Source organism: Diabrotica virgifera, chromosome 6, assembly GCF_917563875.1.
Source record: "Diabrotica virgifera virgifera chromosome 6, PGI_DIABVI_V3a".
NCBI lineage: Eukaryota > Metazoa > Arthropoda > Insecta > Coleoptera > Chrysomelidae > Diabrotica > Diabrotica virgifera.
In genome coordinates, this window is record NC_065448.1 from 168,119,363 (window position 1) to 168,143,862 (window position 24,500).

General features: G+C 33.5%; 1 protein-coding gene and 2 long non-coding RNA genes across 3 annotated transcripts in view; 2 read left to right on the plus strand and 1 right to left on the minus strand.

The window, feature by feature from the left end:
- Window positions 1-24,500, plus strand: part of LOC114328361 (titin) — a 609,684-nt gene that overhangs the window by 129,168 nt on the left and 456,016 nt on the right. Inside the window, exons 3-4 of the mRNA XM_028277195.2 lie at window positions 3,925-4,090; window positions 24,175-24,276. Of these exons, the coding sequence (XP_028132996.1) occupies window positions 3,925-4,090; window positions 24,175-24,276 (268 nt within the window). The remainder of the gene's footprint in view (window positions 1-3,924; window positions 4,091-24,174; window positions 24,277-24,500) is intronic.
- LOC126886427 (uncharacterized) lies at window positions 5,628-7,767 on the plus strand. The gene is made up of 2 exons (XR_007698612.1): window positions 5,628-6,035; window positions 6,600-7,767. It is a non-coding gene; the product is annotated as an uncharacterized LOC126886427 (long non-coding RNA).
- On the minus strand, window positions 14,966-17,105 carry LOC126886426 (uncharacterized). The gene is made up of 2 exons (XR_007698611.1): window positions 16,698-17,105; window positions 14,966-16,133 (listed from the first exon to the last, which is right to left on the minus strand). It is a non-coding gene; the product is annotated as an uncharacterized LOC126886426 (long non-coding RNA).

A 24,500-nucleotide genomic window follows, 5' to 3' on the forward strand; every position in this document is an offset into this window, starting at 1 on the left:
AGGTAGATATTCTTTAAACATCGATTGATGAAATCCCGAAGAGTTTTTTGCAATACAATATTCAAAACTCCTTTGTTTTTTAATTTTTAATCACGTGTGCGCGACACTATTTTCCACCGTTGCATGTGTATACAGTAAGGTGCTAATTAAAGGAATAAATTCGTTATTTCGTAAACCGGCGACTTTAAGGAAAAAACCCGAAATAAGCCGATTTTTATTTATAAGTTATGATATTGTGGCATATATGGGATACTAGTGACGTCATCCGTCTGGGCGTAGTGACGTAATCGAGGTTTTTTTTAAATGAGAATAGGGGTCGTGTGATAGTTCATTTGAAAGGTTCTTCAATTATCTATTCAGTAATGTAAACATTTACATAATTATTTATACAGGGTGTCCAAAAAAATTTTATTAAATTAAATTATTTGACAAAAAAAAAGTAGAAGGACACCCTGTATAAATAATTATATAAATGTTTATATTACTGAATAGAGAATTGAAGAACCTTTCAAATGAGCTGGCACACGACCCCTATTCTCATTTTAAAATATCGATTACGTCATCACGCCCAGATGGATGACGTCACTAGTATACCATATATGCCACAATATCATAACTCAAAAATAAAAATCGACCTGTTTCGGGATTTATCCTTAAAGTCGCCGGTTTACGAAATAACGAATTTATTCCTTTCATTTGCACCACACTGTTGGTGGAAAATAGTGTCGCGCACGCTTGATTAGCAATTAAAAAACAAAGGAGTTTTGAATATTGTATGTATTGCAAAAAACTCTTCGGGATGTCATCAATCGCTGTTTAAAGAATATCTACCTACCTTGGCAACATTCAAATTTTCAGTTTTCACATAGTTTTTGAGGTTAAAAATGACCGATTTCGCAATTTTTCAATTTTTAATCGCTTATATGTCAAAAACTATCACCTTTAGAGAAATGTCACTAAAGACCTTTTCTATTTGGAATGATTCAAAAAACAAAAAAACCTTGTTCCATGCAAAAAAATAATTTTAGGAAAAAACAAAAAAAATCGTTTAAAAAATTTTTGACCCACTTTTGGTTCTGGCAACATGCAAATTTGTTAAAAGGGTTAGTTTTTGAGTAAGATTGTGCAAAAAATGCGAATCGGAATATTTTTCCTAGCGGATGCGCAGTGGCTTTCTGGACTATTATTAGTTTTCTCAGGATTCGAAAAAAATAATGCATTTAAAAAGCATTGGTTCGAAATTTTAGGCCTACACTCTTATACGAAATGTGAGGTGTCATAATGGTATATATAATAAACTATTAATTACGTCATAATAGTTATTTATAATATAAGTGTTAAAAGTACACGTTTAAGGCACACATGTGAAAGTTTGCAGAATGAGCAAAGCGAATTCTGCAATTCACATGAGTGCTTTCAAAATGTACTTTTTAACACGTATATCATACAATATTTTTTCTACAAACGTCTTATATATCAACAATTATAATTTATTCATTCTCAATTACAGCAACAATATCTACAAAAACTTTTACTTGAACTTGACTGACATTCCATTTTTTAATTTTTCTTGACATTACATCAAAACTGCCTATGCTGTCAATACGTAAATCATAACAACTATAGAATAACATCTTACTTTTATTGTTGTATATTCTAACAAATTTTAATAGTTTTTTCCTACAAACGTGTTAAAAATGCAATAATACAGTTTAAATGAAATATAAATATTTTGACCTTTCACAATTTGACAATTGAATGATATGCTGGAACAACGTTGTAAACGCCAAATCACATTTTGGTGACAAATTGAAAAAAACACTTTATAATTGATTATGTTAAAAAATATATTTATGAGTGTAATATGATAGATTATAGGATGCATAACTTTAATATACCCTATTCTACGAACATACGCCTGTTTTGGATTACTTCGACAACGAATGTTTTACTGTGCAAAATAAGAAGAACGAAAGTAAATTGCAAATTACATTGTTGTTTATTGGAATAATTATTAGCGCCATTTACTTTCGTACTTCTTATGTTGCACAGTACAATATTCGTTGTCGAAGTGATCCAAAACAGGCGTATGTTCGTGGAATGACCCATATCAACAAAAATAACCTTAGGTTATACAAAAGAAGCATTTATGAACATATATGCGATAGTTTAATAAAACAACGTGTTAAATCCGCGTCGGTTAAAACGTTGTTGTGTGGAAGTAAGGCGGTTAAAACGTTGTCTTAGAAATAAACAAGTTGAAAATGCGAGCATTATCATAACGAAAACTTTGTGTTTATTTAGGTATTTTAATTCATAATATGGAAAATTGCTATTATGAAAGGTTGTTTAGAATTAATAATTATGTTTTAATGTACAATTATATCATTCTAATTTAAATGTTATGAACTATAAAGGCACTTTACTCTTGATCCAAATTCATATTTTTTTGTATACCTCGTATAAAATTAATAAAATTTTATATATGACGGTTGCATCATAAATCTTAGACCACGAAGAGCTTTTTATGAAGAATAACTTTTCTTCGTCAAATTTAAAATAAAATAGTTATAAATGAAAATGTTGTTGGGATCCATAATTTGAGAAAAATCGTCAAATATTTTTTTTCATTAGAAGGATGTAATTACACATATCAGATCATAATTTTTTATTCCAAACAATATTATTTCATGTAGTCGGTTCGCTAAACTCAGACACAACTGGCTAGTGATTTTAGTCAATAATTTTGCCAATTTGGCAAAAAAAATAATTACTAAATAGTTAATAAGTACTAAATAATTAGTAATTTTGCCAATTTTGGCAAAATTCGCAAAAAACAAAAAGACTACCTACTAAAATCACTAGCCAGTTGTGTCGAGTTTAGCGAACCGACTATAATAACAATTTTCATTATTTCATAACGAATGGAACAGTCCATTTATCATTAAAGGGGAGGGCGTATACTCGTATAAACCTTTTTAAAGCGGTTAATAAATTATTGCTTTTAAAATATACTCAAATTGTATTTTTGTACATCTTATTTATTTGATATAATACCTAATTAAATTCACTATCAAATGTCTTTGATATTTTATTAATACTTAATTTAAAATTTAGTTTGACATTCACGAAGTGTCAAACTCAAATAATGTAAATATCCTATGCTTTGCTTAACAAATCGAGATTCAATAACTAGCCTACTTACTATCAACGATTTCAGCTGAGGTGTAGTGTGTCGGAAGAAAATAAATGGATTGTGACGTCACATTTTAGACTTTGAGGGCGATTATCTTGAAGACGGTTAGAGATATCGAAATGTCGTTTTCGGATTTGGATTCAGAAGAAAAAACTACATAAGAATCCATCGATAAATCTGATCTGAGTATTGCAGGAGCGGCAACGCAATAACACACACACTTTTGCGAATTTATAAACGAAAAGTTTTCGTTGAAAATTAAGTACACCTGAAATTAAGAAACGTGTTTTCCCTCTGTTAATTTGGGTAATCACTGACTTGGTTATACTAACATCCATTTTAGCTCGAAATGACAAATTACACAATTGAAAACATTGATTTACAAAATACGTGCAGAAAAGTTGGCGCGAAAGACGACCCACTGTAACACATACAACGTTGTTACACCGAAAGTTGAAGGTTGACTAATTTTCAAACTACCAAAACAGGCAAAATTAAGTCTGATAACATTCCCCACAGTCAGCAATACATTCTTTTGCACTTACAACGTTGTTCTAGCATAGAATTCAATTCACTTTTAACTGTAGTGCCTTAAAATTTTTAAAGCACTAGTGCCTTAAAGTAGCATTTTTAACGCTCCTGTGAAGTGCTAAAAATTGCATTTTTAGCACGGTTGTAGAAAAGTATATTTAATGTCTAATGTAATAATCTTTTACATGTCATTTCAGAGTAATAGTGAGTCGTTACCGTCATCTAAGTCATACACTCCTCTCGATGCATTATCTAATATGCAACCCCCACCGGGACCCGGTATACAACATCCGGTTCTGCACGGACAGCAGATGGGACCACCGCAACATGTTCTTCCTATGCCTCCACATCAGCTGTCGCCAGGTAAGATATATTATAATAATTGTCTATTATTGTCGTCTTCGCGATTATTGAATATATTTTTTTATTTTTAATATATCTAGGACAGCAGGTAGACAATGTTGGTATTACAAAAAAAAAAGAAACACGCTATCTAAAGAAAGATTTTATTTTAGGTCGAAAGATATAAGATCATAATACGTAGGTATACACGGCGTACTTTTGAGCTTTCAAAATTTGAGAAAAGTTTAAAATTTCAGCAAAGCTTTGCTGTCACTTAGATGCATTCAAAAGCAAATAAATACAGTAGACTCTCTCTATAACGAGTACGAGTATTACGAGGTTTCGCTTATAATGAAGTACACTAGATGTCCCATGAAGTTCCTATTGAACTATAACACCTCTATAACGAGGCATATTTGGTTATAACGAAGAAAAATGAAATCGAAGAATATGTTTTTTACCTGTTTTTGGCGTGGCGATGACCATAAATAAATACCATAACTGCCTGTATACAGAAATGCCCAACATCTGTGTGCTTATTGAAACCAGTGCTGTAATAAATTCCACCGCCGCGCGCCGGTAATATACTTATTCCTTTTTGTTTATCTATCGACCGATATTGAATATTGTAGGAAATTTACAATTTACGATGACCAAATTTCATTGTTGAGGTCGACATTCGACACCTGATAAACTACGTAAGAGGCATCAAAACATTTCAGTGGTGGGGGTATGCACAATATTATTGTTGTCTGATATAACGAGATCAGCTTATAACGAGGTAATTAGTCCGCCATTTCAGTTCTCGTTATAGAGGGAGTCTACGTATATGGCGGAAGAGCATTCATGAAACCTGTTTACGAATCGGTATCAATACAGTTTTACAACGGTGTTTCGGCATATCCCTGCGTCGTCAGAGACTTGACCTGATACAAAATCACCCCCAGCCGGACGAAGAATGTCTCTAAAATCACCCATGACTAAATTTTTTTTACATAAAACTTCAGTGTTTTTTCGTCTTCTTCCAGTGACGCTACAGTCCAAGTTGAATATTGTAATCCTGTAATTTCTTCCTCTAATATACGGGGTTCTACGCCGTTTGTCCCCAAGTGCTAATGTTTAGAATATTATGCACTTCTTCTTCTTCGTCTTCTTCTTGATGTGCCTATCCGTGACGAATGTTGATGATCAGGGCCGCGCCAAGGCTTTCAAGCGCCCCGGGCAAGTAATTTTAGGCGCCCCTTTCCTCCTCCCTTTGTAAGTAGTTTTTTGCAACTTTTGCAACAATATACGTTCAAAATAAGTCCGGATGTTGATAAACTGACTAATTCTAAGCAACTTTTGTTCTACAGCATTTTTTCACCAAGTTAATACTTTTCGAATTATTTGCGAGAGAATATGTTCACTTTTCAAAAAAGAACAAAACGATTTTCGACGGTTATTCGCAAAAAACCACAAAAAGTAAGTATTTTATCGAAAATTTTTTTTTGCAAAATATATCTGATAAAAAATTTAATAAAAATGATGGTAAATCAGGTCCGTAGACCCAGTTGTGACGTTCCGCCCCTTATAGAATCCATTATTGATGGGAAGATATTATTTCATTATTTTTAGAATTATTTTCTTTCAATGGTTATTAAAATATAACATAACACCATCACAGAATTTTAAATGCTTGTGACGTCACATTTTAAGTGTGGCAACATTGGTTTGCTTGCGTTTGACAGCGTATCGATGGGAGAGGGGAATTGAATTGCCCACGGAGATCGTCAGCCAGCTAACGAGAGGGCATTGGCTTTCTAGAAGTGTGTCGGAGTGGCAGGTCGGTAGCTTGATATTTTACCCACAATTTCAAGATCCAAATTATAATTAAAGATTGAATCCATCCAGCATTAGGGAATATAAAGTTATTAGTGAATACGAAGTTGAAGAATTTGAATGCAGATTTAAAATGAGTTCCGGCCTGGTAAATAAAAAAATTTTATTAATTTATTTTCCGCCATATTGAAATTTTCTTGACTAACTTGCTAATTAAGTTTCATGTCGTCTATGTTCATGGTTTCTATGGTTTATTTTCATGGATCAAACTCATCGAGAGATAATTGAATATTCTTTGCTAATTTGTGCTTTCTGTTGGAAAATAGAGCTAATTTAAACTCAATTTTTTTTATATTCCTTTCAAGTCTACAGATCTCCTATCTTTTGAACCATGATCAAACAAGTATCCATTGCCTAATCATACTATATTTCATCCTTGTATAATATATCTATATACCTGTGTATATATTATAATGAAATATTTTTTCACAGTAATTATATCTTGTAGCCAAATTGAAAATCACATGTGTTATTTGAACAAGGTCATCTGATAACAACTTAATAAAGAGTCGAGCTGTCTAGTCATTCAAGTTTTTGGACTTAATGACCTATTTCTTCTTATTCCCATAGGAATAAAAACACCTCCTCGTTTCTCTTGCTTCTTTTTGACACATTGGTGGATTGGTAGTAATACCATATGTGTTTTTTTTAGCCACCACTATGAAATCATAAAAAAAAAGAAAACCTAAGACCACCAAGGTAGACCACTTCTAGAGAGACGGTCACTAGGAGACCAGCCTGGAAGATCTCCATATCTATCTTTTTCGCCTGTACCTTCAACTGGTTTTTTTTTCCACCTGTTTTCTTGTACCTCCAGCAGGACAGTTGCAAGAGGGAGTTAGCACCCCCTTGTGCTCATTGCATCCCGGTCAATTTGGGGAATACACAGCAAGGAACGCACCGCAAGGAACATTGGAAGATTGTGAAAAGGGGTTTGTGTTGATGAACATTCGGTTTGCTCTAAGTAAAAATTTAGACTGGTTTTTTGTGATTTTCAGGATACTTAGTTTATTCATATAGGTACTTTATAAATTTATTGCACATAACCTTTCCCTTTTCAAGATTTTTATAGTATTACAGAACAGTATAATAATTGATAGCGTTCCCCAAAGCTGCGTAACCTCCATGGTGAGAATCTCTGAGCTCAGATACTTTCCCATACAATAGTGTTGGTACTCTTATATTTTTTTTATTATTCTTTGGCTTGTTTCCCTTTTATATAACTATTTAAACTCCTTTAATTATTTTAGTATATTTTAAATTAAATTTTTCAAATTAACTTCAAATATCATTAAAAATTTCTATTATTCAAATTATTTAACTTTAACTATTAATTTTTATATTAAATTCGAATAAATCCCTAGTACCCATCCCCTCAGGAAGGTACTAGTTTTACTTGCCATTATTATTAAGAACCACGAGTCGGTAAAAGGATCTTTGGTATCCAGAACTCCGTTGGTTCACTTAGGGACTTGGTACCCGTCAACTCATTGAGTTGTACATACATATATTAAATATCTTGTTCATATTATCAGGTAGTATTGAATTAAGTGTACGTATGATATTCGTACCATTGTTATTGGGTGAGGGTAGTTACTGCTAACCAAGTGTAAGTTGTACTTTCTGTATTAGAGGTACTCTTATTCAGATTTTCTAACCTTATTAAGATTATTCTTAGATTATATTTGTAAGGTAATTCTGTAAATGACTTTCACTAGTATTTTTTTTTGTCATGTTAGAGTTACATACTAGTTACTTGTCTTAACTCGGAGATTGTGAAAATCTGGTAGTTACATTCAATAAATATACATTTATTGTGATTTTTTTTTCTTATTACTCCTTTATCTTGATAATATATTTTATAACTTAATAATCTTTAATAACATTTAACCTACTTGTACTACAAATTTAATATACTCTATAGCAGCGTAGAATACCTGGAAGAGGGTTAACCCAGTTATCCTTCTTCTGGCGCCCAAAAATTTATTCTATTTTCATTATATTATTATATTTACCTTATCTACTTTGTGAACAGTGTCTTAATATCTTCTTTTCTAGCCATCATTGTCATTTCCTTTAATTTATTGTCCAGCCAGAAATAGCCGTGCAAATTGGCCGAATCCTTCCTTGAGTGTCAAGTGGCCATTCTCTTGCATATTGAGCTAGCTATTCAAGTTACATCTATCTATTCATAATTTTCATCTTCAGTCCTATATCAATTCTATACTCTTCGTCTTGGCATCTTTCCATACAAGTACTACTGCGAAGTAGTATTTTAGTTACTTCAGCTTCTTCCAACGTAGAAGCCACACATTTTTGTTCCTTTGGCTACATTAAGTAGATCTTCTTTTTCCTACTTCTGTTGGAGTTTATCACTCTCTGTGCATTCACTCCAACAGAAAATCTTCTTCTAACAGGTCACATTGGCGCCCAACGTGGGGCCTTATTTTTGGTCTGAGACAGTATTTATTTAGGTCAATTCTTCTCTTTTTATCTCAAGTTTCTTTGTTATTTCCGTTTGGTATCTCTATACACATCTTGTTACTTATTTATTTTATTTTTAATTTCTGATACATATCAGGTATTCTTATAAGCTGTTTTGATTTTTGTTTATATTTTGGGACCTCATTATAGTATAGGTTTGTGCAACTTACATTCTGGGTTAAATTTGAATTTTTTATTGGGAACTTATATTTAATATTGCTATTAATAATATAATTCATATAAGGTAATTTTTATTCCTTCAGCCAATAGTGGTATAGTTGGAGGTACAACTAAGCATTGATTATTATTATATATATTTTTTCCAAAGTGGTGGTAAGTTACATATAAATAAAAATTTACTTCCAGTATTTAGGTAGTAGGTTTACTTGAGTATACATTATTTATTGGATTATTTATCCATTTATTTGATCTTATATATTTATTTGATCTTATTTATTTGATTATATACTTCATTATATATATATATATATATATATATATATATATATATATATTTTTTTTGCTGGCCATTTTGATTTTGTTGGTGTGTTGCGAATATTTTCTCGGTATATATATTTTGCGTGCAAACTTAGGTATCTTTCATACTTCTGTTCTTTGGACTACTTGTCAATAATTTTGCTCTCATCATGTGTGCTTTTAAAGCTGAACATCTTCTGGTGGATGAACTGGATTATGAATTAAAGATTAGGGACATAATGCCAGAGGAGTCGACAACTGTCGATAAAAAACGCAATCTTCTGAGAGGTGCTTTGAAACAAGAAGCTGGCAATAGGAGTTTTCTCCAAATATCAGCTGTATCCATCCCTTTTGAGGAACAACAGAAAGGAATCTCTGAAACATTGGACAGCTTGTCTAAAAAAATCGAAAAATTTAGGGGAACTGTAAAGGATACAGAGTATGCGCGATTAACATCTCGTCTAGGCCATATTTCTGCCCGTGTACACTTGTTACACTGTCCTACCGAAGAACAGGAACCTTTCAAGAAATCTGTTTCTCTTAGAATATTAACACTAGAGGGTGAACTTGATTCTAGAGTTAACCCCATAGCTACCTCTACTCCTAATGCTCCAGTCAATGTATCTAGTTTCACTTACTCCAAACCTGTGCAAGTACACAAATGGGGTATTTCATTTTCAGGTGAAAAACAGCACACTGATGTGATGTCATTTTTGGAAAGGGTTGAATGTCTTCGAGTATCTAGAGGTGTTTCTGAAGAGGATTTGTTTGCTGCATCTGCTGAACTGTTCACCGGGACAGCTTTTACCTGGTTTAGGAATAATAGGGGTAATTTTTCTTGTTGGTCTGATCTGATTAAAAAGTTGAAGTCAGATTTTCTTCCGTACTCGTTCCAGGACGACCTACTAGATCAAATTAAGAATCATAAGCAGAAACCTGGGGAATCTGTTACTATGTTTATTAATACTATATTAGGTATGTGTAGTCGTTTAGACACTCCTTTGTCAGATTTAGCTAAAATTAAAATCATCCTTAAATGTCTATTACCCTTTTATCATCAACAATTAGCTCTTATGGACATTCAGAACATTGATGACCTTACTATAAAGTGCAAACGTTTGGAGGAAACTTTATCCTGGTCTTCGCAACCTCCATCCACATCTCGATCCTATTCTAACTCTTCTTCTCAGCCAACTTCCTTTAGGCAACGTTCTTGGCCAAATAAGGGCCATGATCATAATGTTTCGGTTGTTAGTTCTCTTGTCTGTTGGAATTGTGATCAGCCAGGTCATCCGTTTTACAATTGTGCAATTCCTCAAAGTCGTATTTTCTGCCATGGTTGTGGCCGAGAGAACACCCTTAAAAGGAATTGTTCTAAGTGTTCGGGAAACGAGACGTCGGAGGTCCGTCCCCTGAACGTTTCTCCGTCCAACACCCAATCAGGGAATCCAACCCCATCGTCAAACGAAACTGCTGGACCAAGCACATCCAGCAACCCAAACCCATCTTCACGAAAAGGGAAAGGGGTGTCGTTCAAGAAAACAGCACACACCACAAAACAAAATTAAACCAGAAATTAATTTCTATAGATGATACGTTAGATTCGCTTGATTCAAATGATCACAGATGTTCATTTACAAATTCTTCTTTGATTGGTAGTGTTCAACGTAACAATAATAATTGTGATAGTGATGTAGTTCCATTATCTATATTAGATTCTAGTTTTGTTAATGATGATGATACGTCTAGGTTAGTTCCCTATAACGGTTCTAGACAACCAAATACTTTATATCTAGATATTAATTCTTTATTAGTTAGGAAACAAAATGATAATAGGCCATATCTCCCTATTCAAATTCTAGGACAATCGTGTTTAGCTTTGTTAGATAGTGGCTCTAATATTTCCTTGATAGGGGCACATTCATTAAATTTATTGAAAAATTCTAGTATTCCCATTATGCCCATTTCATCTTTGCAAGTATCTACTGCAGATGGTACAGTTCAGTCCATTACAGGCAAACTCCAAATTGAAATCACAGTGGCCGATTTATGTAGAGAAATTACATTCTATGTTATTCCTTCCGTGCAGAACTCTATAATTCTAGGTATGGACTTTTTCAATGCTTTCAATAGCACCTTAAGTTGTTCTGATTTTTCTTTTTCCATATCTGAATTTAATTTATCTACCCTTAGTGCTATTCATGATTTTGCTAGTTTATCAAGCTCCGAACAAAGGCAATTAGAGAGTATGATCTCTAAATTCACTACTCTTTCTTCAAAAGACAAACTAGGTCGTACGTCGTTAATATCTCACACTATCGAAGTGGGAAATCCCACTCCTTTTAGGTTGTATCAGTATCCCATACCTCAAGCCTGGCAGGCAGATTTAGAAAAAGAAGTAGATTCGATGCTTGCTTTAAATATCATAGAACATTCAACGTCGTCCTATTGTTCCCCACTCTGGTTAACGAAGAAGAAGGATGGATCCTTCAGGATCTGCTTTGACGGTCGAAAACTAAACAGTATCACAACGAACAGGGATGCTTATCCTATCCCCAGAATAGATGTGATTTTGAGCAAACTTCAGAATGCCAAATACATCTCTTCTATTGATTTGTCTAAGGCCTTCTTACAGATCCCACTGAGTGAAGAGAGCAAGAAGTATACTGCTTTTGCTGTCAGTGGTAAAGGATTATTCCAGTTTGTCACCATGCCTTTCGGTCTTGTTTCTGCTCCTCAGACAATGTGTCGTCTGATGGATTTAGTCATTGGTCCACAGTTAGAGCCCTATGTTTTCTATTATTTGGACGATATTTTGGTTGTCACTCCCGATTTTTCCCTTCATATGGAAATTTTAGATAAGTTATTTTTACGTCTTAAGGAAGCTAATCTGACGATCAATTTGGATAAATGTCAGTTTTGTCGTCCTAGTCTTAAGTTCTTGGGTTATGTTGTTGATAACCAGGGGCTAAGGACTGATCCTGAGAAAATAGTAGCTATTAAAAATTTTCCCATACCTAAGACCACCACCCAAGTCCGTAGGATATTGGGAATGTGTGGCTATTATCGTCGGTTTGTACCGTCATACTCTACCTTGTTGTCTCCTCTTACTGATCTTTTGAAGAACAGGAAAAAGGGACAGACCATTACTTGGACTCCTGAGGCCGATGAAGCTTTTCGGCGCGTTAAAGATGCTTTAACGAGCGCTCCGGTCATGATGTCACCTAATTTTGATGAGCATTTTTATCTAATGACAGATTGCTCTAATACTGCTTCTGGTGGCGTATTATTTCAGTTGAAGGATGGCTCTGAACACCCAATAGCTTACACTAGTAAGAAGTTGAATAAGGCCCAGAAAAACTATTCAACCACAGAGAAAGAACTCTTAGCTATCATCCATGGGTTAGAAGCGTTTCGTTATTATTTGGAAGGTCGTAATTTCACTATAATTACGGACCATAGTTCCTTGGTATGGCTTCATAGTATGAAAAACCCTTCTCAGAGACTTTCTCGATGGATATGTAAACTGGCTGCCTATTCATATAAGATTGTCCATAGAAAGGCAAACGGGGTCGTGGTTGCAGATGCTCTTTCACGTGTCCACGATATTAATGTCCTAGATCTGTCTTCTTTAACCCCTGATGTGTGGTATCAGAATATGATTGATAGGGTTACTCAAGACCCACAAAAATATCCTGATTTTAAGGTAGAGAATAATGTTCTGTACAAACACACCTTTAGTCCGATAGAGTCCTTATCCAACATGTCGGAGTGGAAAATAGTTGTGCCTACGCCAAATAGGGAAAATATTCTGCATATGTTTCATGATGAAGTTACAGCTGGTCATTTTGGGTTTTATAAGACATATCACCGCATTGCTGAATTATATTATTGGCCTGGCATGCGGAAGTCTATTAAAAGGTACATTTCTAAATGCATGGTTTGTGCTACTTGCAAACCAAGTAACCTACCACAAGCTGGACTTATGGGTTCCTTCAGAAACATCAATTTTCCTTGGCAGATGATCTCAATGGATCTCATTGGACCGTATCCTCGGAGCTACAAGGGTAATACCTATTGCCTGGTAGTTGTGGATTATTTCACTAAATTTCCTTTAGTTTGTCCTCTTCGTCAGGCCACAACTCCAGCAATTTTGAAATATTTGGAGGAACAAGTCTTTTTGGTGTACGGTGTTCCCCAAATTGTGTCATGTGACAATGGTCCTCAGTTTGTATCAAAGGCCTTTAAAGATCTTTTAGCTAAATATAAGGTTCAGAAGACCTTTTATAATGCTGCCTACCATCCACAAGCAAACCATACTGAGAGAGTAAATCGCAGTATTGTCACAGCTCTAAGGTCCTATACATACCCAGATCACAGAGCTTGGGATCAATATATTCATTCCATAGCTCAAGCCATAAGGACTTCTGTCCATGAAGTTACCCAGTGCTCTCCAGCATATCTGAATTTTGGTAGGAATGTTGCTTTATCAGGTGATTATTTTGGTGTAATTTCAGACAATTCCGAAAATCTTCCTCAAATATCTGAGAAACTTCATCGCTTAGATGATCTCCAGACGTTACCTCATATTTTCGCAGACATTAGGAAGAAGTTAAAAACTTCTTACCTAAGGAACCAGCAGCACTATAATTTGAGGAAACGAGATCTGCGATTCTTTGTTGGTGATCGAGTATTAAAGCGCAATTTTGTCAAATCCAGTAAGGGTGATGCCATTTCTGCAAAGTTTTGCCAGAAGTATGTCCCATGTACTGTCTTAAGGGTAATATCTCCTTTGATTTATGAATTAAAGGACAATTTGACTAATAAGCGAATTGGTCAATTTCATGTAAAGGATTTACTGCCTGACAATACCACGGACGATGTTGATTCTTCAACTTCATCGGAAGAAGATCACAGAGCTTGGGATCAATATATTCATTCCATAGCTCAAGCCATAAGGACTTCTGTCCATGAAGTTACCCAGTGCTCTCCAGCATATCTGAATTTTGGTAGGAATGTTGCTTTATCAGGTGATTATTTTGGTGTAATTTCAGACAATTCCGAAAATCTTCCTCAAATATCTGAGAAACTTCATCGCTTAGATGATCTCCAGACGTTACCTCATATTTTCGCAGACATTAGGAAGAAGTTAAAAACTTCTTACCTAAGGAACCAGCAGCACTATAATTTGAGGAAACGAGATCTGCGATTCTTTGTTGGTGATCGAGTATTAAAGCGCAATTTTGTCAAATCCAGTAAGGGTGATGCCATTTCTGCAAAGTTTTGCCAGAAGTATGTCCCATGTACTGTCTTAAGGGTAATATCTCCTTTGATTTATGAATTAAAGGACAATTTGACTAATAAGCGAATTGGTCAATTTCATGTAAAGGATTTACTGCCTGACAATACCATGGACGATGTTGATTCTTCAACTTCATCGGAAGAAGATTAAAATGTGACCTGTTAGAAGAAGATTTTCTGTTGGAGTGAATGCACAGAGAGTGATAAACTCCAACAGAAGTAGGAAAAAGAAGATCTACTTAATGTAGCCAAAGGAACAAAAATGTGTGGCTTCTACGTTGGAAGAAGCTGAAGTAACTAAAATACTACTTCGCAGTAGTACTTGTATGGAAAGATGCCAAGACGAAGAGTATAGAATTGATATAGGACTGAAGATGAAAATTATGAATAGATAGATGTAACTTGAATAGCTAGCTCAATATGCAAGAGAATGGCCACTTGACACTCAAGGAAGGATTCGGCCAATTTGCACGGCTATTTCTGGCTGGACAATAAATTAAAGGAAATGACAATGATGGCTAGAAAAGAAGATATTAAGACACTGTTCACAAAGTAGATAAGGTAAATATAATAATATAATGAAAATAGAATAAATTTTTGGGCGCCAGAAGAAGGATAACTGGGTTAACCCTCTTCCAGGTATTCTACGCTGCTATAGAGTATATTAAATTTGTAGTACAAGTAGGTTAAATGTTATTAAAGATTATTAAGTTATAAAATATATTATCAAGATAAAGGAGTAATAAGAAAAAAAAATCACAATAAATGTATATTTATTGAATGTAACTACCAGATTTTCACAATCTCCGAGTTAAGACAAGTAACTAGTATGTAACTCTAACATGACAAAAAAAAATACTAGTGAAAGTCATTTACAGAATTACCTTACAAATATAATCTAAGAATAATCTTAATAAGGTTAGAAAATCTGAATAAGAGTACCTCTAATACAGAAAGTACAACTTACACTTGGTTAGCAGTAACTACCCTCACCCAATAACAATGGTACGAATATCATACGTACACTTAATTCAATACTACCTGATAATATGAACAAGATATTTAATATATGTATGTACAACTCAATGAGTTGACGGGTACCAAGTCCCTAAGTGAACCAACGGAGTTCTGGATACCAAAGATCCTTTTACCGACTCGTGGTTCTTAATAATAATGGCAAGTAAAACTAGTACCTTCCTGAGGGGATGGGTACTAGGGATTTATTCGAATTTAATATAAAAATTAATAGTTAAAGTTAAATAATTTGAATAATAGAAATTTTTAATGATATTTGAAGTTAATTTGAAAAATTTAATTTAAAATATACTAAAATAATTAAAGGAGTTTAAATAGTTATATAAAAGGGAAACAAGCCAAAGAATAATAAAAAAAATATAAGAGTACCAACACTATTGTATGGGAAAGTATCTGAGCTCAGAGATTCTCACCATGGAGGTTACGCAGCTTTGGGGAACGCTATCAATTATTATACTGTTCTGTAATACTATAAAAATCTTGAAAAGGGAAAGGTTATGTGCAATAAATTTATAAAGTACCTATATGAATAAACTAAGTATCCTGAAAATCACAAAAAACCAGTCTAAATTTTTACTTAGAGCAAACCGAATGTTCATCAACACAAACCCCTTTTCACAATCTTCCAATGTTCCTTGCGGTGCGTTCCTTGCTGTGTATTCCCCAAATTGACCGGGATGCAATGAGCACAAGGGGGTGCTAACTCCCTCTTGCAACTGTCCTGCTGGAGGTACAAGAAAACAGGTGGAAAAAAAAACCAGTTGAAGGTACAGGCGAAAAAGATAGATATGGAGATCTTCCAGGCTGGTCTCCTAGTGACCGTCTCTCTAGAAGTGGTCTACCTTGGTGGTCTTAGGTTTTCTTTTTTTTTATGATTTCATAGTGGTGGCTAAAAAAAACACATATGGTATTACTACCAATCCACCAATGTGTCAAAAAGAAGCAAGAGAAACGAGGAGGTGTTTTTATTCCTATGGGAATAAGAAGAAATAGGTCATTAAGTCCAAAAACTTGAATGACTAGACAGCTCGACTCTTTATTAAGTTGTTATCAGATGACCTTGTTCAAATAACACATGTGATTTTCAATTTGGCTACAAGATATAATTACTGTGAAAAAATATTTCATTATAATATATACACAGGTATATAGATATATTATACAAGGATGAAATATAGTATGATTAGGCAATGGATACTTGTTTGATCATGGTTCAAAAGATAGGAGATCTGTAGACTTGAAAGGAATATAAAAAAAATTGAGTTTAAATTAGCTCTATTTTCCAACAGAAAGCACAAATTAGCAAAGAATATTCAATTATCTCTCGATGAGTTTGATCCATGAAAATAAACCATAGAAACCATGAACATAGACGACATGAAACTTAATTAGCAAGTTAGTCAAGAAAATTTCAATATGGCGGAAAATAAATTAATAAAATTTTTTTATTTACCAGGCCGGAACTCATTTTAAATCTGCATTCAAATTCTTCAACTTCGTATTCACTAATAACTTTATATTCCCTAATGCTGGATGGATTCAATCTTTAATTATAATTTGGATCTTGAAATTGTGGGTAAAATATCAAGCTACCGACCTGCCACTCCGACACACTTCTAGAAAGCCAATGCCCTCTCGTTAGCTGGCTGACGATCTCCGTGGGCAATTCAATTCCCCTCTCCCATCGATACGCTGTCAAACGCAAGCAAACCAATGTTGCCACACTTAAAATGTGACGTCACAAGCATTTAAAATTCTGTGATGGTGTTATGTTATATTTTAATAACCATTGAAAGAAAATAATTCTAAAAATAATGAAATAATATCTTCCCATCAATAATGGATTCTATAAGGGGCGGAACGTCACACAGTAAAAGCAGAGTTGTAGCTAGTGAAACACAGATTTATTTTCGTCAAATTCGGGAAAAACTCATCGCAACTTTTCTAAAGTGTTTAAGAATAGCTTTATTTTTATTTATTTTTTTTTAATATCAACAGTAAGCAAGTTACGTTCAAAATAAAGTTGATTTCTTTTTTTGTGGTAAAAAAATCGTCAAAATCATCCCCTAATTAGCATCCCAAATAAAATTAATCGTTACCGCTTCACAAGTTACTTTACTTATCTATTGTTTATAAGTATTATGAACTGTAAGTTTTATCGATTCAAAGTATCAATTTTTGAAAAAATTTGGTTTTAAAGCAAATTTTTTTAATTTTGAAAAAAATACGTTTTTTTCAAAATAACTTAAAAATTATTAGTGATACCAGAGTAAAAAAATGTAGGTTTTGCTTTTCTGAGTAGTTTTTATTTTTTTGATTTTCTGTAAGACTAAAATTAATTAAGATCTGGGTATTCAAATTTTGCATACACTCGTGATTACTGACTTGTTCAAGCTCTTTCAACTACAGCCCTTTCAAAAATAAGCACTTTGAACCGATGTAATTTAAAGATCATAATTATAAACAATACACAAGTAAAGTAACTTGTGAAGCGGTAACTTTTAATTTTTCACATTTTTTTTTACCAATAAAGAGGTCAACTTTATTTTGAGCGCAACTTACTTACTTTTGATGCTATAAACTTGATTAAAAAAATCAAGCTTTTTTTTTATTAAACACGTTAAAAATATTTAATGAGTTTTCCCCGAAAAGTTCTTCGTTTTTTGGTTATTTCACGTTGAAATATTTAATTTGGAGTTTGACGAATAGAAACCTATTTTTCATTAGCTACAACTCTTCTTCTGCTGGGTCTACAGACCTCGTACCTCGTTTTATTTCACTTTTTCGTAAGTTATATTTTTGATAGAAAGTTATTTCAATAATACTTTTTAGAGTTATTTGCAAAAAACCGTTTAAAAATGTGTTTTTTTTTGTTAAAAAATCAGTTCATTCACTCGCCAATAAGTCGAAAAGTATTGAATTAGTGAAAAAACGCTATAGAACAAAACTTACTTAGAATTAGTCAGTTTATCAACTTCCGGACTTATCTTGAACATATATTTTTTCTCCCCCGAGAAAGGGGGAAACTCACCGATAGGGCAAATGCCTAAATCGGGACAATCATTTTTTTCTTTGGCATGTTAGCTATGTGTATGCTGAATTTCATGCCAATCCAAGCGGTTCTTTAAAAATCGGAGGATTTGCAATATTTTACCGTGAGTGAATGGACTATATTAAGTATTAGGAAAGAGGAAACTAATATACCGATAAGTTATTACGAATACTATAAATGTTTACAAAAAAACAACAATTACACTATCAGCGAACAAATTTATAGTTCAGTTTAATGAGAGAAATAAGGATTCGTAAACTTATGGGATCAAAGTACATAATATTATGTGCGCCCATCCCCCTTTCCTAGCTTTTCGGATGCCATAAACTATATATTATCATCCAAAATATACAAAATGTAATGTGCAACATCTTCACGTCTGCAACCCCCCTCCCCCTAAAAAGTTTTGTATGAGTTTGCCCATACATAATACGACAGGTAATACTAACTGCTATCTTTATATTTACCCAAGATTGGTATGTTTGCAATTTTACAAGATAATAAAATATTACTAATATTTCTGGTAATTTCGATATTGTCAAATATTTTTTTTTGGGACCTGCCGGCGCCTTTTCAATACGGCGCCGAGGGGCACCGCCCCTCTTTGTCCTTATGGACGGCGCGGTCCTGTTGACGATCATCATGGGAATCTTTATCTTATCTGTAGTAGCGCGGAAAAGCTGCACAGATGTTATGTTGAACCAGGTTCTGAGGTTCTTCAACTACGATGTTGTTATTCTTCTTCTTCTTGGATCCCTCTTTCCTTGCAGGATGAAAAAATATTTTTCCTTGCAGAATGGATTGCAGGGGGACATATCTGGCTTCATTTTGCATAATGTATCTGAATTACTGTAATTTTCGAGATTCGATGGTGTATTCTTACCTCTCGTGTATTCTTCATTCTTCTGAGGACCTCCTCATTTGTGAGTCGGTCAGTCCACGAGATTTTAAGTATTCTCCGATATAACCACATCTCTCAAATGCTTCGAATTTTCTGCACGTATCTTCGTTCAAGACTGGCGCCCAAGATAATACAAACGCAGCAGAGGACGACCACCAACACGCTGGATGGATGACATTAAACGAATATCCAAGAAATGGCAATAAGAATGCACAGAACCGTGGAGAGTGGCGAAAAATGGGAGAGACCTATGCCCAGCAGTGGACAGAAGAGGTTGCATGATGATGATGATGATCTTCGTTCAAGTTCCACGATTTAACGCCATAAAAAGGACAGACAAGGCGTAGCATCGCAGCATTCTTACTTTTATACCAAGAGAGAGGCTATGGCACTTGAAGAAAGTTGAAAGTGGATCTAGCTTTTCCGTTGCGCGCTCTTATCTCCTGGTTGTTGGTGCATTCTTCATTTATTATGGTGCCGAGGTAGTTGTAGTGCTTCAGTCTTTCTACAGGGGTTTGGTTGGCGTAGATTTGACCTTATGTTATTTTTAGATTGTGCACATCTGCGCTGCTACTTCGCTCTTCCATTTTTGACGTGGTCGTCTGCCCTGCCTTTCATTATCCATCCTCGCTACGAAACCAGCACATCTAAGTCTCTTTTTTTTTCTTCAGGTGCCATCTCCGCTACGGAGGTTGACAATCATCATAGATATTTTAATTTTTGAGGCAGTAGCTCTAAATAGTTGTTTTGAGCTGCATCCAAACCATTCTCGCAGGTTCTAAGTCTCTGGACTCTAATAAATTCATTAGTTCATTAAAAAGTTGGTTAATTTTATGATTCTAGATATCCATATACCATTTTCGGTGACCGGTCCAAATATATTTCTTAGAATGTTCCTTTCGAAAGCTTTCAAGCTTTCTCAACTTTCTTTTTTCGGTTTCTGTCATCACCCAAGTCTCACATCCATAATATACTATTGGTCTAGATCTAATTATGGTTTTGTAGACCATATTCTTTTATTTTCGATGTACGATTTTGGAGAGCTTTCAGTAAGGCAATTATTCTCTATGCGAACCGGTGTTGTTGTTGAGACCATCGTTACCTTTATCGGTCGATATATTTTGAACGAATGTTAAAGTTTTGCAACATGTTACACAACTTGTTTTTCTTTTTATTCGTGTTTTTAGATCTGAATAAAATATATTTATATAGAAGTGTTAATCAGCTCTCAATTTGGAACTACTGCCTATGTCAGTTGAGCTTAGACTCCTTACAATAATACTTGATTATAATGTATCTTTCTATTATTATTTGGAATTATATAGGTAATCATTGATCTATATCCTTTATACATAAGGTGTTTGTTAACGATAAACTCCGCTAAAATTCTCAATGATTTACTCTTCAGTATACTTTATTTAAATCTTTATAAATCGATCCATAACACTGGAACAACATGATGTGATTTTAACAGAGGCACCGTCCGGTGACCGAGTAGTAAAATATAGATGTTGTTTACCGCTGGCATAAACGATCATGTTCAAATTAAATTTGAAGTGGTCGTGGAAAGATCACGTTCAATTCCTCTCTTTTAACTTTTTCCGGTGGATATCTGGAAAAATTTTAAAAATATTTCGATTTCCACTTCGGAAATTTAGAATGATTTCAGAAGTAGAGGTCGAAACGTCAAAATAAACTTATTTTAAAGTAAAATTGTGGTTTAATCCCAATAAAAATATTAAATTGCTGCAATAGATTAGGTCAACTAATAGATTTGAAGATGGGCAATATAGTCCAAGTAATGAAGCTTAAAATATGACAAAACCTCGCAATTTTTACAGAATGGATCGATTTGCTTGAAAATTTGAGAATAAGTAGTGGATAGTCCAAGGATCAAAATCTATATGATGTCGAAAGGCGCTTTTACCATGGGGGTGGTTGCCACCCCATCTTGGGCGTGGAAATTTTTTATTATATTTTGACCGCAAAAGTTGATAAAAACATTCATTCTAAGCAAAACATGTTCTATACATTTTTTTGATAAAATTAATTTTTTTTAACATCCAACGTTTATTGCAATCTGTCTGATCACAAACAATAAGCAATACATATAATTATTGAAAAATAACACAGATGGAAGCCGCCCAGTGGCGAGCACCCAGTTAGACATATAACATTATAATTTTAAAATAAGACATAACAATTACTTGGAACATAATACATAGATAAAATTTAGTATGGTGGACAGTTCAGACAATAAAAATATGATTATTAAAAGTCTAAGGAACATGAATAAAAATACGAAAGAAGTTTAAAAATCACTAAAACTAAAACATGATTATTATTTCACTGCACTATGACACTGCACTCTGTTGTTGCTCTGATGTCCAGATGTACTAGAGGTCCAAAGGGTCAGGTCTTTTAATCGTCTTTCATGAGAACGATAACGTCTCATGAAAGACGATAAAATTAATAGTTTTCGATTTATTCGCTATCGAAATTGTTAGTTTTATATCGAAAAAATCGATGTTTTTAATAAGTTTTCTGCTAATAACTCCAAAAGTTTTCGTTGTATCAAAACAACTTTACTTAACAAAAATGTACCTTTTAAAAAGATAAACAAAACCGTTTTTTATTTTCTTTAAGTCCAATAGTAATCGAGCTATTCTTCGTCAAATGCTAAATATTGTAGTTTCAAAGTCAAAGGACAGGAAAACTATGCATTTTTCGAGGATAACTTGTTTAAACTAATTTAAAGTATTGAAAAATATCTATCTCCAGAAATAAAAAAATAGTCTCTAGCTTAAAAATTAAGTGACTTAAAATGAAACGAATGTCGGTCCCTATTTTTTTCAGCGAAAAAGTGATCGGAAGCAACTCTCTAATCACCTCCCTAATTAAAATTAGTCATAGACCTTATTTGGTCTTCTTTATTTATGTATTATTAGATCCTAGAAGTTTGACCGGCTTAGAATAATTAGTTTAAAAAAAATGGAGTTAAAAGCGAATAACGAATTTTTTTAGTTTGGAAAAAATGGTTTTTTCTTCAGAATAGAAAGATTAGCATCAGAGATACTAAAAAATGTTTAAATATGAAATTGCAGCGTATTTAATTCCCAAGAACTTGGTTTGCAAAAAATTTTTCTACGGCAAAAATTTAGTGAGCTATTGACAATTAAAACTTGTAATAACATGCAAAAACCATCTTTACCAACCCTTTCAAAGTCACCTCTTTTTGAGACTGAGGATTTTAAAAATCTTTAATATTAATAGGCTTATAGATCTTGTAAAAACCTACAAAATTCTTTTTCGCCAAACTTTCTATGATGCAGAATAAAAAAAATTACGTTTAAAAAATCAATATATTTTTTTGAAAAAAAAAGGAGAAATCCAATTGGACGCATAATAATGTAAGTTAGCGGTCTAATGTTCTTAGTCATTGGCCTTACTCATTCTTCTTTATTTATGTATTATTAATAGATTCTAGAAGTTTAACTTGCTTAGAATGATTAGTTTTTAAAAAACTGGAGTTAAAAGCCAATAACGAATTTTTATAAGTTTGGTAAAAAATGCCATTTTCTGCAGAATAGAAAGATTAGCATCAGAGATACGAAAAAATATTTAAATATGAAATTGTAGGTTATTTAATTCCCAAGAACTTGGTTTGAAAACATTTTTTTCCGGCAAGAATTGAGTGAATTGTAAATGAGTAAGTATATATATCGAAAAACATTGATTTTTTCGATATAAAACTAACACTTTCCATAGCGAATAAATCGAAAACTATTAATTTTATCAAAAAAATGTATAGAACATTTTTTGCTTAGAATGAATGTTTTTATCAACTTTTGTGGTCGAAATATAATAAAACATTTCCACCCCCGAGATGGGGTGGCAACCACCCCTATGTTAAAAGCGCCTTTCGGCATCATATATATTTTGATCCTTGGACTATCCACTACTTATTCTCAAATTTTCGCAAATCGATCCATTCTGTAAAAATTGCGAGGTGAAAAGCTTCGGTTCTTGGACTAATACTATTTCCATCAATATTTCAGATTATTTCATTCATAGGAGATTCTGACCAATAGAAAGGTACAGAAATCTAAATTAAATTGATTATTTTTTAATGATTTTAACTTCCAATCGTATAGTAAGATATTTGATCACGTGTTTAATTCTGTCCAATCAGATTAAAATTATACTGAGAATTATCTACTGTAGAAAATTACCGATATAATTTTTTTAAGTAGATTGTTTCTGTTTAATGGCAACCAGTTTCCTAGTTTTGACAACTGTCACATTTAAGAAAATATCCATAATATACGTATTAAAAAATAATCTTACGAATATCACACGACAGTTAGAATAAATAAGAAAATAATGCTTCATTTTTACTCAAATTTGTTGTCATTGGGCAATAGCCACTCGAGCCCTGCGGGCTCTCGTGTCTATTGCCAGACAACAAATTTTCGAAAAACTGTCGCATTATTTTCAATTTATTCTCACTCTCTTGTGATATTATACCCGATAATTTTTGATAATTGCCCGTCGTCAAGTATATTACGTCATATGCCCTTCGTTGCTACGAAAAAATACATTCAGTGACATTAATGACAATTAATGTTTTAAAAATTATAAAAGTGATGACTTTCAACCGTCAAATACATATTTATAACTGTGTGTTTAATTGTACTAATTTGTACTTACATAAATAAATTACAATATAATTTTGTTTTTGAACAGTTTTATTCATGAAATAATCGCAACAAATTGCACCCTATCTCTAAAATTAATATAGAATTTTAGAGCTCTTGTGCAATTACTACTGATAATTTAAATTGAAAATTTGTTAATTTTAGCAATGTGACCTAAATTCGCAATTTTAAAAAATACGACCAGTAAACTGATAATGTAAATGTAATGTTATCTAACGAGGGAGTTAATTCGAACCTACTACGTTATTTACTTATTTAGGTCTTCGTCATAGCTGTTCCAGTGCGTTTTCTTCACCTCACTCAACGCCTGGTTATCCCACGCCTCCAGGCCATCATCCACCGGTGACGGGAGAAGCACATGGTGAGTACATTTTTAAAATACCTGCGATAAGATAATATATAGTCAGGGATCCCAGGCCTGTTTTCACCATTCACTACTATTTTTCGTGAGTGGCTTCATTTTGACGAGACGCCCAACTTTTTTCCTTACAATTTCCGTATGTGGTAGATAACAAAGATAGCAGGGATAGTCCAGTCGGGTTAGACGAATAACAGGCCTAACCTTGCATGCCTAGCTGCTCTAAA